At 46.5% G+C, this 15,614-nt stretch overlaps 1 protein-coding gene across 3 annotated transcripts in view; it reads left to right on the forward strand.

The window, feature by feature from the left end:
* LOC135905217 (uncharacterized) overlaps positions 1-14,889 on the forward strand; it is a 234,920-nt gene extending 220,031 nt beyond the window's left edge. For all 3 annotated transcript variants that reach the window (XM_070536242.1, XM_065436232.1, XM_070536241.1), the window contains one exon: positions 12,174-14,889. In XM_070536242.1, coding sequence (XP_070392343.1) covers positions 12,174-12,322 — 149 coding nt within the window. In that variant the 3' untranslated portion in view covers positions 12,323-14,889. The remainder of the gene's footprint in view (positions 1-12,173) is intronic.
* Positions 14,890-15,614: the final 725 nt, after the last annotated feature.

Genomic DNA, 15,614 nt, shown 5'->3' on the forward strand with positions numbered 1-15,614 from the left:
ATGATAAATTCGAACAAATTATGAAAAATGGTGAGGTTTGTGCACTTTTATAGTGTCTGTGAGCTGACTACGTATTGTTTGTAGTTTTTGTGCGGTTTGTTATTTGGTTACAAAGAAATATGCTAATTTAAACCTAGCGCAAACAGACCACGGGTAAGTCAAGAATGCCGCTTTTACCCTTCCTCTTTACCTCGGTGTGGAATAGCATGCCAAGGGCATGCTCCTTCGGCCAACCTTTCCGCTTTTCTCTCATTAAATATTATTGTCGGTCTCTATCTGCTATATTTTACCAATTTCAATGGTGGAACAGCTGCGCCAATTGCGCCAAACTGCAGAAGAGCGACCCTTTGCGCCGTCTTGTGCGAAAAGGGCATTCTAGCGGAAGATTGCGCCAAGGTTGCGCCGAAGCATTCATAAAAGCGAAACCCTGCTTCCGTCAATGCTTAGCAGCTAGAAAAATTGAAATCCAGACAGCATGCCATCGCCATCATCATTATTATCATAGAAGGAAGCAGAGGCCCGTCTATGGAGTTCCTCTCTCTATCGTGAGAAACTATGAGCCCATCACAGTCATCCGGTTCATCACATCACTCGCGCATTTTTCACTGACGGACGTACAGTGCAACGCCGCTGTACCGTCTTGCTGGCACTTCATTTTAGTGTTGATCGAACCCACTTGGTAGCGCGGAGTTTTCCGGAGGAGGAAGTCACATTGTAGGATTGAAGGCAAACTTTTTCGATGTGTATGGTTGATAGTGGGACTTGGCGAGGGAGCCGTTGCGAACAGAATCGCACATGGGGCATAGTTAAGAATGATATTAGCGAATGTGGCACGCGGCGAGAGTCCCCACTTTGATGGGTGCCCTCATGTTTGTTGACCTAAAACTTTTGCGTCAAGTTTGCATCACTGCGCGATTCCGATTAACTAGCGTCACCGACGCAAACGCAAACACCGTATTTGCGTCTCGCGCACGCGCAGTGGCCCTGACGATTGTTTTATTTTGGTTTATTTATTATTATTATTTTGCGGCTATAAAGCCATTGCGGCCCTATTCGAAAGTTCCCTAATGCGTATGGCCAGACATGAGTATACTGCATGATGTCATGTTCAGTGTAGGCGCGAGTGCTCGGTCGGTATTGCGACGAGCCTTTGCCCACACGCCGTGACTGTCGCACTGTGTTGCATCCTGGGTTAATAAACAGGTGTTTGTGGACAATCTGTCTTCATCACACAACGTGCACTGCTAATTAAAAAATATGGACTGATTGGACTCCAGTGTACGACCCTTGACGATTGCCTGTTTCCGAGAGGGAGTGCTGCTCAACGCGACCAGGCCCATAGAACCTTGCTAACTTTCATGCAGAAAACTTATTTGGCCTCCCGTTTATAGACATTTTTTCCGTGTTCCTACTTTCTTTTGTACGTGTCTCTGTCATTTGGTTAATTTCTGTTTTCTTTCCTATTTCTTTGTTTCCTATTTTCTTCTTCTCTTCTCCTTTTTTGATTCCTCCCTCTCGGTCGAGTAGGCAGGCGTTGTGCCCCTCTCGGTGGCATTTGTCAGCTTGCCCCCTCCCTGTTTCCTTTGTGCATTTGTATGTTTCTATATCGAATAATTACTGTAATAAAACTGCACTTAGCAGCTTCACAACACAGACTCCTTTTTTTTTCTATCGCACTTCTTCTTTATTCTCTTTTCTCCCCCTGCCCATTGCCTAGTTTCAACTTTTTCTATTTGCACGCCGTCATAGGATTGCTTCATTCTCCTTAGCATTGTTTGCATCCCTCTTGGTATGATACTTGAATATATTCCCAATAGCAGCGGATTCCATGGTGTCATTGGGACAAATGTACCATATGGTCTTTAAGTGTCCTTGTTGACTTGCCATCTTGATCACACGAAATGGTCCGTTATAGGCCATGTTCAGGCTTGGCCCTCTTTTTATCAGTACGAAGTCATCGACGTCGAGTGTTGGTAACGTTGTATTTTGCCTCTTGTCGAAATTTTTCTTCATTCTCTCACGATACCTTGATCTACTATCGTCAGTTCTTGCTGCTTCTGTGAGTTTTAAGTTCTCCTCAATGGCGAGGCTTATATCCGCAGGCAGACAAGGTGGTCTCCCAGGTGCAGCGTATAGAGGAGTGCATCCCAGGCCAATTGTATACGAGCAGTTGTGGTGAGCTACTGCCGCTTCCAGACAACACTTACAACCACCTGGGAATGCTGGGTACATGCTAATGTACTGCTTGATATCCCTGATAGCCCTTTCAGCTAGCCCATTTGCTGCATGATGATATGGCGCAGTGAAGCGTAACTTGATGTTACGCTTTTCAGCCTATTCCTGTAGCCGACGACTTCGCAAAGCAGGTCTATTTTCGGAGCTAATTACTTTTACATTGTCAAAATTTTTTGTGTTCAAAAAGGAAATAGCGCTGTTAGCATCCTATTTACCAGGTCTTGCTGCAATCATCTTGGCGCACTCATCAATGCACCACAGGAAGGCTTGTGTCTTCTTAACTACTTCAGACTTTTTCGTAGTTCCGCGAAGCCCAGATGAATGACCTCAAATGACGTGTTAGAATATTGTGGTATAACTATTTCTTGCGTCAGTTGTTTACATTTTGCTTTGTTAATCTGGCATTTATTACATCATATTACATAGTTTTTTTGTTTCTTGCTTCATGCGAGACCATAAGAACCTTTTTGTCACTTACATGTAGGTTTTCCAAAAGCCAGTTTGGCCTCCTGATTCGGGGCTATCATGAAATTGTTCCAATATTTTTGGAACCAAGGAGGCAGGAACGGCAACTTGTCCATTTTTAGTGCGTTGCAAAACCTCGGTTCATTCCCACATCCCTGCAACATTTGCCGCTTCATGATTGTCTGGAAACATAATGGCTAATCGCGGCATTGCATCCGCGTCTTTCATAGAAGCTCCTGAGCGATGAGCTACTTTAAAATCAAATTTTTGAAGTTAACCCACCCAACGAGCTATCTTCCTTTTCAGTTCGGCCATCTTCAATATGTACGTTAGTACTTCATGATCTGTGTATAGTTTCAACTTTGGACCTTCCACATATGAATGGAAGTGCCGGACGAGCTTTTAGAAGGCCAGAACTTCTTTTTCTGTCGTGGTACAATTCAATTAAATTTTGTTGAATGTGTAGCTGTAGTATCCAACTACACACAAAAAAAGCTGTTGGTTTGGTGGTCGTGATGAGTCTCTCTGATACAAGACTGCTCCCGTGCTATAGTGAGATGCATAGGTATTCAATTCGGAGGGCAGCGCAGTCTGGTAAGCACAACACAGGATCAGAAGAAATTATTCGGACCAATTCTCGGTAGGTGTCGTCATCACATTCTTCTGTCCAGCAAAAGGGAACATTCTTTCAGTCCTGTCAGACAGTGACTTTTCAGGGCATAACCTTGAATAAATGTTCTGAAATGGCCCGCCAAGCCTAGAAACACGCGAAGTGAGTGTACATTGCATGGCTTTACTAATTTTGCTACATGAGCTACCTGTTCTTCTTTCGTATTCTTCGTTGTTCCGTCCAAAAATGTACCAACAAATGTCAGCTTAGTTTTGAAGAACTCACTCTTCTTGAAGTTAACCTTTAGCCTAGCGTCAGATAACGCTGCCAGAATATGACCATGGTGTTCTTCACGCGACTTTTCACTTTTACAGTATATGATAATGTCGTCCACGTGGACATTACAGAAGCATCCAATGTAGGCATTCAAAACTGTGTTTATCATGTCTTGAAACAAAATAGGTGAGTTTTTCCATCCAAAAGGAAAGCGGTTATATTCGTATATGCCAAAGGAAGTCGTAAATGCGGTGTATTGCTTGGTGTCTTCTTGCAGTGGCACCTGCCAGAAGCCCTTGCATAAGTCTATGCGGGAAAAGCAGGTACAGCCTCCGGCTTCATCAATAATGCTGTCAATCTTTGGCATTGGGAAAGGAATCAACAGGGTTTGATTATTTACGGCTCGGTAATCCGTACATAGCCGCCAGCTGCCATCTTGCTTTGGAGCAATGGTGATAGCTGAAGAAAACGGAGACACCGACGGGCGAATTACATTAGCATCTAACATCTTTTATGCTCTTCTTTTAGTCACGCCTCCTTTTCTCTCGTCAAACTGTAAAGCTTTTTACTCTAAGTTGTTTTGTCGGAAAGATCAAATATAACCGGTGAATATCCTCCCAAACATACCATTTCAGGTAGAGTTGAGGAATTACAGTCCTTCCTCAGCATCCTTAGATGGTCTTCTTTCTGTGCCGACTCTGTTTGGTCAGCTAGCCTCTTGATCAACAGACACCGTATCGCCCCAATAAATATTCAGCCTTAACAACTTTATGTCAGGACGAGATAGGAGAAAGTCATACTCCATAGTGTCTAAAACTAATGCAACCACTTCAGCCTCTTTAGATTGGTATTTTACTTTCAGGCGTGTCCACTCACAATACTCTCGCTTCAATCATATCCACGCACAAGAACTGATCTTCCTCGAAATGCATCTTGTGGGTTTGCGTTGCTTTCCTTAAGAATGGATACAGATATCTCCGTTGTCTTTAAGTGCTCTTGTACTTTGCCCATTAACCTATATATCTATAGTCGGATACAACTTTAGAAAAAAGGGGGCGTTTACTCCTCCGAGGCGGAGGCACACGAGCACCCACATGAGCGCACACGCTGAACTAACGTCATCAGCCGGGCGGCCGGTGAGCCCGCCGACAGAGAAGGTGGCTGCCCGCGCTTCGAACAGGGCGAGGTCGCGTCATCTGACTGTGTGCTTCAGCCCCTCGTCAGAGTGAATTCCAGAACTGTTTGTGATGGTCAAACATGCCGGAAATATTACTACGAGCCTACGATGCGGCATTTGTGCCGCGTGCGTTTATTCTGAGCCGTGATCCGGCGAACGAACAATGCAGCGAGCATCGCTGGCGCTGCGCTACACTTTGCCTGAAAACAGGATCCCGCGGCGACCGCTATCCTGCGTGTTTGTTCCATGTTGTTTTATTCCGCTCCCGAGTGAAGTTACGACGAGAAAAGTTTTCCAAAGACTGGTGCCTACTGTTAGCGGCGGGTGTGTTCGTGTACAGTGTCGCTGCGTTTTTCGTCGGACGGGGTGAAGTGATGGAGCAAAACCATTCTCAGGAGAAATCAGAAAAGTGTGCGCACATGAAACAAATTTACGAGTGTCCCAACAGAAAATAATTGCAGAAGAAGCCGTGTAGAAGAAGCAGAAGAAGAATTTGTCGCCGTCAACTTAGCGTGAACGATCACTGTCAGCAGTGAGATAGCCGAGCGTCTAGCGACGGTGTTCGAGCGTTGTGTGGCACCGTCGATTGACTGCTGTCCACCAGCGGCTCACTGCACGCGCAAGCTGCAGAATGCGTGCTGTGAAATTGTGAAAACACAAACCAAAAAGATATAAATTTTATGTCATTTAAAACCAAGAGTACTTATTTAAAACGATGAATGAAGCATTTTTGTACCTTCCTTCCTCGACCGTATTCTCGTCCCAGGTTTGTAATGGACGCAATAAATGCATTGTTTTACATAAGTACTTTTTCAATAGCAACTGATTCATTTTAAGCTTGGAAAACGAGTAGTAGATATGCCTTGTATATGTAAACAAGCGCAAAAGCCATCCAGAGCTGCTCTTTCTACTTTTGTCACTTGCAATGAAGCTAAAGAGCAGACGACGGGCAGCGTTGTAGAAGGCAGGGGGTTATTTTTCTGTCGCTATCCGTCATGTGCTGCAGCACATGAGAGCTCTACTAAACCAGTCATCAAAATACAAATGTCTTTATTTATGCTGAGAAATACGCGTTTCAGGAGCACGATTTTTCGAGCGGGACTATTTTAGTCGCGGAGGCAATCGGCTGTCGCGCTTCGGTCATCTGGGCGGGGCCTCCCCTTTTTTCTAAAGTTGTATCCGACTAGTGTCTAAAACTAATGCAACCACTTCTGCCTCTTTAGATTGGTATTTTACTTTCAGGCGTGTCCACTCACAATACTCTCGCTTCAATCATATCCACGCACAAGAACTGATCTTCCTCGAAATGCATCTTGTGGGTTTGCGTTGCTTTCCTTAAGAATGGATACAGATAGCTCCGTTGTCTTTAAGTGCTCTTGTACTTTGCCCATTAACCTATATATCTATATGTAACAAACTCACAGAAATCAAAGAAACAGTCCTTTTGTCATAAAGTCAGACTGAGAACCCTCATTGATTAGTTGTTTTTTTCAATCTGGGCAATTTGTTTTCCTCAGGCAATGACTCTCTTTCAGCGGTATGCAACGACTTATGGTGACTTCCCTCTTGGTAACTGTTCTTTGGTAACCGTTCATGAAACTGTTTCACACTGCCCCTGCCCGTTAGACATCCCAACACGGCTTTATCATCCTCTCCAGCCAATGGCAGGCGATTTCTTGAAGTGACTCCAGCAAAGCGCCCATAGTTTTTGGTGCTGCAGCTTGAATTTGTCGTTGCGATTCCCTAGGTAGGCCATATATTATGAGCATTCTAACAGATTTTAGTGGAAGTTCCGGCTCTGAAAGTTGAAGTAGTCAACTGTTTTCGAAGAAATACTCGAGCACTGCTCCATACCTGTAGCGATAAAATATTGCTTGTTCCCATCGCTCAAGCGGGCTACCGTGGAATGATAAGATGAAGATCTCCTTCCACGTGCTCTATGCATCACATTGATGTCCCATGATACGCACCTCGTACCATTTTCTTCCGATGCCATTTAGAAAAGGGAGCATATGCTTCACTCTTCTTTCATCTCTGTCCCAGCCGTTTTGTCGACAGGCGTAATCCAAGCTTGTGGATTCCCCGAGGAAGCGTCAAAGGGTTCAAGTTCCACAATCTGTGTAAGAACACTTTCTTTGATACTCAGAGCCGAGACAGGAGTCTGAATCATTTCATTTTGCTGTAAAACTAACGGAGAGATCTGAATGGTAAGTTGCTTCCGATGCGACTGACTTCCCTACTTGCGATAGCATAAGGCGGTTGAAAGGACTCGAAGGTTTATTTTCACGGACTCTTTTTTTAAGAGTTCGTCCAAAGACATAGATTTCTTCTACAAAGCGATAGACACGAGCTCACCTGTCGTCACGTCGACGGGAAGATCGACTGGCGGGTCTCCAGAGAGTACGTACTTCGTGAAGACGAGATTCTTTGGCTGGCTGAACAAAGAAAGTTACACACATCATGGATCGTACAAAGCCGACTGCGCCAAAATATGTACTAAAACTGTACTTAGCAGCTTTACAACACAGTCTCCATCTTGTTCTACAGCGCTTCTTATTTATTCTCTTTTCTCCCCCTGCACCTTGTCTAGTTTCAACTTTTTCTGTTTGCAGGCCGACATAGCATTGCCTCAGTTATAGTAACAATAATAATACGAGATAGCTTGCCCATAGACTGTAGTACTCGACAGACTTCAGCACTTCTTGTAGGATACTTGTATTGTAGTGTTGGTGTGGGTGTGCAAAATGCTCCAACTCTCACCTGGAATTTGCTGTCTTTCAAAAAGTTACGGTTGCACTCACGTGCTCTACCGCAAATTTTCTTGCTCATCGTTCCTCCTAGTAGAGTAAGTAGCATGAGGTATTGTACTAGCAGACTTCGTGACGTCGATATCAAGTGATTGCGACATATTTTTATTTAGTCCAGAGCCCTAGCAAGGCAAAGTATAGTAACAACCCGAGGCTAGTAAGTTGGTGAGGGGCCTTGCCTGGTTTCGGAAATGGTACTGCTACAATTGTGTTAATATACAGCCGGATTATACTAAGGAATATAGAGCTCGTAAGATCATTCTTACGAATTATAGCATTGGATTGTATCCTTTGCTCAAGCGTAGTGATTAACTTAGCCACTAATAATCACTTATTCATGGCCCAGCATGGCTTCCGGGGGAGCATGAGAAACCAGTCATTCGATATTTTCATTGACCTATATGCTTGCAAGCATTCTATTGTAGACGTCTACGCGCTATTTGTTAATTGTGTTAAAGCCTTCGGCAAGGTACCGCAGAAATCCTTCACCTTTGAAATGAAAACAATGGCTATTGATTCCCCTGTAATCACCTGGACAGTAGCGTTTCCTTAAAGAAGCCATTTTCAATACATTCTAAGCAGAAGCAGAGCATGCTCTCATGGCAGAATCCATAAAAGAGTTCCTCAGGCAATAATGCTTATTGTTTGGCCTATATATTGTTACAGTGGAAGTCCCGTAGGTAAACTATTTAGAGGAGGTATTTACAATGAGTAGAAACCCCTGGCCAACATGGAAAGCAGCCAACATGGAAACCAGCCAACATCAAGCAAGGCACGTCGTCATCTCGTCATCCTCAGGTCGGCCAGAGGACACGTAGAGGTACGCCCAACTAAATCCAAGTGTCCACATCACCTTCTTCGAATAGCACATAGCATGATGCCCGGCGACAGAAGCGCCGGTGCGACGCCACTGAAAACCCACAGCAGAGGAAGGATGGTAATGCTTAAGTATAGAAACGTGGACGCCGTCATAGGACAACGAAACACATCTTGTGGGACTGGCGGGCACAATCTCGGGTGAGGCGTAAGTCACTTGTCGAAGGCGTAAGTCACTTGTCACTCAGGGCGAGGCGTAAGTCACTTGTCACTTGTATGGGCCGGTGTGGCGAGGAAGGAGCTTTACAGAAAGGCCCATGTGGCGGGAGGGGGTTCAAATTAGCGCAAAGGCACCCGGATCAAAACGCTCGTCGGGTGTCGCTGGTCGTAAAGGCGCTTCTGGTTATCTTCGGAAGAAGCAAGTCTACTAAGGGTTATCTGCCACGCGTAATCAGCCCGGGCAACGGTTAAGCATGCATATTCACTAGTCGAGGTTGCAAGGTGAGATAGAATGTGTCCTATAGTAAAGTCGGTTCACGTCCGAACATAAGTTAGAAGGGAGTATCCAGCAGTTTCGTGGCGAGAGGAATTATATGCGAACGTCGCGCACGAATGTGCAAGGTTCCAATCATGGTGGTCAGCCGAAGCGTACTTCGAATGCGTATCTGTTAGATTCAAGGGCTCGGTGAGCCCGTTCGTCTGGGGATGGTATGAAGTGGTGATCTTGTGCTGTGTAGAGCAGCAGCGCAGGATATCGTCGATGACGTTCCTCAGAAGGGTGTGACCTCGATCAGTCAGCAGTTGACGTGGGGCACCGTGTACTAAAATTACGTCAGGGAGCACACATTCGGCCACCTCAGTAGCACATCTGGTCGCCAGCGCTGGTTTCATTGCATAGCGCATCGCGTAATCGGTAGCGATGACAACCCATTTGTTTGCTGGAGCAAATGTAGGAAAGGGTCCCACAAAGTCCAAACCGACACACAAGAAGGGGTCAGTTGGGACGTCGATGGGCTCAACATACCTAGCAGGAAGCGTAAACGTTTTTTTTTTCCGAGTTGACAGAGCTCGCAGGTGTTGACATAACCAGGCCAGGCCAATAGAAGCGACGGTGCACGCAGTGATGTGTGCGAGTAACACAAAGCGGCCAGCGGTTTGGAAGTGCTGTTGAGCGCAGGTGTGATGGGGTTACTAGAACATCAGGACTGTCAGGTTACGATCCTTCATGGCGAACATGCGCACAGAGGCGCCACTGGGAGAGGATTCCTGGCGCTCGATTAGTTCCCCTAAACAGGCATCCTGACACTGTTCGTCGGCCTTGTTAAGCAACTTGCTCACGGAAAAGACGCAATCGAGGTACTCAGTGCAGGAAGAGTCACATTCAGTCGTATCTTTGTCTATACCACCGTGTCGGTGTACTGTTGCAGGCGCAGTGCCCATAGAGCTAGTACAGAGCATGGTGGTCGGAAACTACGATGGACGGTCGGCCAACTAGATAAGGCGATATTTTGCAACTGCCCATACAACAGCGAGGCACTCACTTTCTGTAATTGAGTAATTCCTCTTCGATGTGGACAGCAGCCTGCTGGCATAAGCGATGACGCAGTTCACTCCACGTTCACGTTGGGCGAAGACAGTGCCTATTTCGTAACTACTCGCGTCACTACGGCCTTCGGCTTTAGCTGATGGGTCGAAGTGGGCCAAAACAGGAGGCGCTGTGAGGAATGTGATTACCTCGGAGAAAGCCGCGGCTTGTGCGGGACCCCAGGTAAAAGGGGCGTCTTGCTTACGAAGGTGTGTGACCAGTTTCGTAATCACAGCAAAATTATTCAGAAACCGACGGTAAAAGGAGAGTCCCACAAAGCTGCGAACATCTTCGGCAGACTTGGGCACAGGGAAGTCTTTCACGGCTCGATTTTTTGGGGGTCAGGTTATACGCCGGCAGCGTCCACAATATGGCCAAGGATCGGAATTCGGCGACGATCAAAACGGCACTTCGATGAATTCAACTGAAGTAGTGCAAAGCAAGGCAAGTTCGGTGGCAATCTCGGGTGGCAGCGAGGATACGAGATGGTTGAATTTTCGAACCTGCGACGTGGCTCGCGCGATGGCGAACTCGCTGTTTACTTGAGCGATCCAGAGTGGGGTCCGCTGGCCAGTACTGGGGTAACCTCAGCTTAGGAGCAGCCACGTCGCGCTGTAGTGCAGCGCGGGCTAGGTCGCTGTCATCCGTGACGGTGGTTCCGCGCTGATCATCGGAAGCATTGCGGTTGTCGCCAGCCATTTCCGCTGTCCATGGTCACCAATCTTGTAGCGTGCAAAATCAGTGACGACAATGAGCCACAATAAAAAGTAGTATATTTTTATTGAGCAGAAGGCCCTAGCTGACGGTCATTCCTCGGCGGATAAATCTCCCCGCCACCTCCCGCCGCCGTTCGTGATCTGAGCCATGCGCCCGCATTGCTCCCTAGGCAATGGCTTGTCCCTAGCTAGCCGCCGTTCTCCTCATCTTTGTCGACGTCGATGCTGCTACAAATAAAAAAAAGAGAGTGGTTCCCAGCAAAGTGGAGGCTTTGAGGGTATTAACGGTAGGGTAACAAGCAATGTCACTGAAGCTACTATTTCGACAAGGGCCCAGAGGAAGACAAGTCCCATCATCGAATCACTGGTTTCATTCACGTCCTTTGTTCTACCGGAGTGTTTCCTACCCAGGATACCTAGCGTTCTTTGGGTAAATGTCGATGCATTTCCTGGTGCATTCTGATGCATCTCCCTTTTCCCTGGCGACGTATGATGCCGGCGCATGTGTAGTGCGCAGAAACTGAAACGCGACGCTTAGAGCGCGTGGCTGTCGTGCACTTCTTGCGGCACCGGTGGGTACTGGAAGCACTGAGCGGATGCATTTTGCTGTCGCATGAAAGCTAGAGTATGTGCGATGCATTGTGACTGCATTCGGCTAGTCAGCAATCACCCAGTAGTCGTCGGTAACGCAAAAAGGCAAGCCACCATGCTGTCCGAGCATCGAGTTTCAATCGTTGAGTACTTCACGTAGTAATGTTTACAGCACATTCATTATGGTGAATTTTGCAACCGTTTTGGTGGGACAGTAAATACTGGCGTGCTCGGTATCTAATGTCAATCAGAGCAAAACCAGCAACGGGATCAGTGTCCATGTCCCGAATTTTGAAATGACTTCAAACGCAATTATAAATGAAAACTTCCCTTCCGTACTTCTGCTTGAATAGACAGGAGCTTCTTTGAGCATTCTTTTTTGTTTTGAATTGAACCACTAATCCCATAATTTTTTTTCTCAGAGCTGCTTTTACTGAGCCAGAGGTAAAGTGATAGTTTGAACAGCTGCGGCCATGAAATCTGACATCGTCGCAAGGGTCAAATGTCGATGAAAAAGTAACGCGGCCTTCGTGCGAGCCCTGATGCGGTCGTGTAATCACGGCATCTGTGAAACACTCGTAGAAAGAATATCATTTTGCTGATCTTTTCAAAAATTTTGGCCTATCCACGTGACTACATATCGTTGAAGGTGTTTTAGGTGACCGTGCCTCTGTCACTTAAGCTCTCGACATATAGCTTTACCGCGGACTTCTCGGCTATCGGGTACATGTATCATGAAGAAATTAGTAATTGAAATGAATCAAATTGAAAATATTTTCCTGAGGCCTTAGTGTTCCCGAGCTCAGAGAATGGTAGTCACTGCTCTCAGCTGAAAAAAACAAACGTCCGGTCCTTGAAACTTATGCGTCACTTTCTTTTCTTTCCTTCCTGGCAGATCACCTCGCTGTGCACAAGCACCTCCACGGCGGCGTGTTTTTCATGGAGTCGCTACCGAGGACGGAAACCGGAAAAGTCAGCCGTAAAGCTCTGGTAGAAGTAGGTGCACGAATAGATTTTTTGTGTGGCACCACACACTGTGTATGAATCAAGAGATCGTATTCCCCACAGCAGAAGCCATCGTCGGACGCACGCCGACTTATGAATTGCGCCAAAGAGCCATTTCATTATTTTTCAAATGTAACCTCAATTCTCTTTAGTAAGGTTTTTCTTCCTCCGCCAGGTACTTTTTTCTTGGTGTTTTCGTTTCTTCTCGGCTTTTCCTAAGCCGCTGCACTGTTCTTTGCTTCGATATTCCGGGACTAAAGATGCTAGCTGTCAATAATTTGAACTGAATTTATTTACAGATAGACATTAGCGTTATGCAAAATAGAAGTGAGGAGTGCAGACAGGACACAAGAGTAGAGAAGTGGACAACACGAACGCCAATGCTTCTCTTGTGTCCTGTCTGCACGCCTCACTTCTATTTTGCATAATGAATCCTTACCAACTAGCTCAGCTTTCTGTCGTTCTAAGACATTAGCGGTTACACTGAGTATATATTAAAGAAGGAAAACGGGTTCACATTTACGAATGCGGCTGCGCAAGGCCTCGGAGCTAGCAGTCCGTCGCTCCGATCGGCCACCTGACGAGATCGGTCCGTCGTCTCTCAAGCCTCAGCTCGCACTGCCCGCTCAGCCGCGCACATTCTCACCCCCAGCCGCGGGACCATGTGTCCGGGCGCACCGGCGGCGGCCGCCGCTCGGACCGCCCGCGCCGCCTCGGCCCGACCCGTGGCCCGACCCAAACACTCCCCAAGGACTCCCTTCTCCAGGTGCCGCTACAGCGGCTCGCTGCGCGATTTATGGCGCTCGCCAGAACCAGTGCGCGAGAACCCCTGCGGCTCCCTCTTTCGCCGAACAGCGTCCGGACACCGCCTTCCCAAAGCCGGCGTTCTCTGGAAGCGGTAGAAGCGGCCCTGGTGCGAGCCAACAGCACAACATTACAATGCAACACAAACACAGAGCGGACCCCAGAGAAGTCGAGCAGGCACGCCCGTCAACCAAACAAAAAGAATGCACACATGAGCTTAACCAAGGCGAACATTCACAACGACCTTACATCTTTCTTTTCTTTATATTTTACTCTGAGATAATGGAAGTACTGAATGGAATTCACCGTGGCATGAGTAATTGACGAGAAGAAGTACCAAAAACGAAGTATAATTTACTGCGCGAAGTAACAATGCCTTAGGAGACCTCTGTTTGAGCGTCACGCTGTGGTTTTGCTGTTTCGTCCATCTTGAAGTCATCTGAAGGAGTGCAACTTTATAGGGACATAAAAGCAAACAAGTATCCTACGCAAGCGCTGGGACGCGTGTTAGAAGTTACACTGACTGAGCTTATTGCGCTTAAAGTGCGTGCCACGGGTAGGCGAACAGATGCGGTGATAAGCTGTGGCAATCCTTAGGAATGAAGTTTTCGTCTTTGGCGTCGCCCCGTCGGTGTTTTCACACGTCTTTTAAGCGTATACTGTTGTATAAGTACTGTATGCGCCCACGTCGATTGCAATGATCTGCCGCATGTCCCCAGATGTGTTTCTAATTTTAAGCTCATGTCAAGATACTATACGTAAATTAATGGTGAAGCCTCGCCGCACGCATGTAGGCGCGTTCTTGCCAGGTGGCGTTCCCGTGCCGGTGGGGGTAGAGTTACTGTATATGCTACCGCAGGTACCTGTGGTAGCATATACAGTAACTCTAGGTGGGGTAGGTGGGGGAGACAGTGTGTTTACGTATACGCCGTCGAGCGCACGTGTGTAACGGCCACGTAGCGCGAGGGTACGTTTCTGCGGCATGTCCGGGGTTGGCACGACGTCTGTACAGAGGCGTGTGGACCCCGAGCAAGCGGGCCATGTGTGGCGTTCATTTAAGTGATGTTGATGTGTGTGTTCCAAAACCCGGACTAGTAAAGGGGGGCGGTCGAAACGTACATTGTTGATGGTCCGCCTACTGTAGTATAAACCTGATTGGCAGAATGTGAGCGGAGAGGCCTAAACTAAGGGTACTGCCCCAATTCGTAAGGTTATTTAGGAGAGTGTGTACGGAGGAGAGGGGGAGAAGCGAGTGAGCCGATGATCGTATTGGAATTACCTTAGCACTGTGCCAACTGAGTGGTAACGATGACGTTTAAACAGAAAGCGTGAATATATTAAATAGATTTTTAGATACCGAAATTGAGTATACACGTAAGAATGATTTAGTTATGACGTCGGGACCACTGGATTTCTTTCAATCAAGTTTATGTGGAAGAGATTGTATGCCCTCTTCACTTACGGTTAGCTCTACCATGCGTACCTGCAAGGCATAAGGTTTTAGTACCGCTTTGATAGTATGTTTTGTAAAAACCGATCGCAAAGCATCATTTCATTAACAACATCCTCAGAAGCATCCATAACTTTATCTGAAGTTTTAATTTGTGAGATGGCTCCCCTACCATCTCACAAAGATCACCAGAATTTCTGGGGGTTGTGCATCATAAATGAAAATAAAGCAGCGCTAAAGAAACAGGTTTTTGCCTCTAAAATCTACAGTTTTAGAATAATGTTCACATTATCTGTGTTGCTCTTAGTTCCCTTCTTCCGCCATCATGTTATTCTGATTTTTAATTCTACTATTTCACGACTTATGCATGGGTAATTCCCATTATTGCATTTATTGGTCTGGAATAAAGGCTTTTTCTCAATATTTAACAACATTTGTAAAGTGCGTCCAGACTTTTTTTAGGTCTGTTAATTCATTGTGCGTATGCAACTGAGATTGTAGGAAACCTAATACAGCAGAGTCATCTGCGCGCATGTGATCTGGCATTGCAAGCGTGAAAATTACGAGAAACTGTGGGAGGCGCCGTCACATGATGTGTGGAATGTGAGCGGCTGCACTCGCGGCCACTGCTGGAACCCACATTCCAAAGCTGTTTTGGTGCAGCGTGGCGAAATTTCGGTCTATTTTTTATGTTTGGCACGGGAAATTGAGTTTGTATCCAAAGGGTGCAAATGGCATGCTCTCCGTCGGCCGGGTCAATGGCCATCTTGCTCACGGCGTCAGTCTAGCGTGCCCGTCCTTTTTTCTGGAGGCTCATGTGCATCCGCCTTTGAGGTGCAAATGCCGCTCACTTCTACAGTTGCACTCAACTATTGTACTGTTACTAATATTTGATGGACGCCGCTCCGCTTCAATGGCCACTGTCTGTTGTGGGATTTGAAACGCGTTCCCAAGCAGCTATGTAATTCAGCAATTTCACCATCTGCATCTGCAGCCAGTTTCCATTTATTACTTCAATATTCCTATGCGGCGGCAGTGAAATTTTGTTATATTGTATGAAAAAAAATGTGCGATTCT

Source organism: Dermacentor albipictus, chromosome 3, assembly GCF_038994185.2.
Source record: "Dermacentor albipictus isolate Rhodes 1998 colony chromosome 3, USDA_Dalb.pri_finalv2, whole genome shotgun sequence".
Classification (NCBI taxonomy): Eukaryota; Metazoa; Arthropoda; class Arachnida; order Ixodida; family Ixodidae; genus Dermacentor; species Dermacentor albipictus.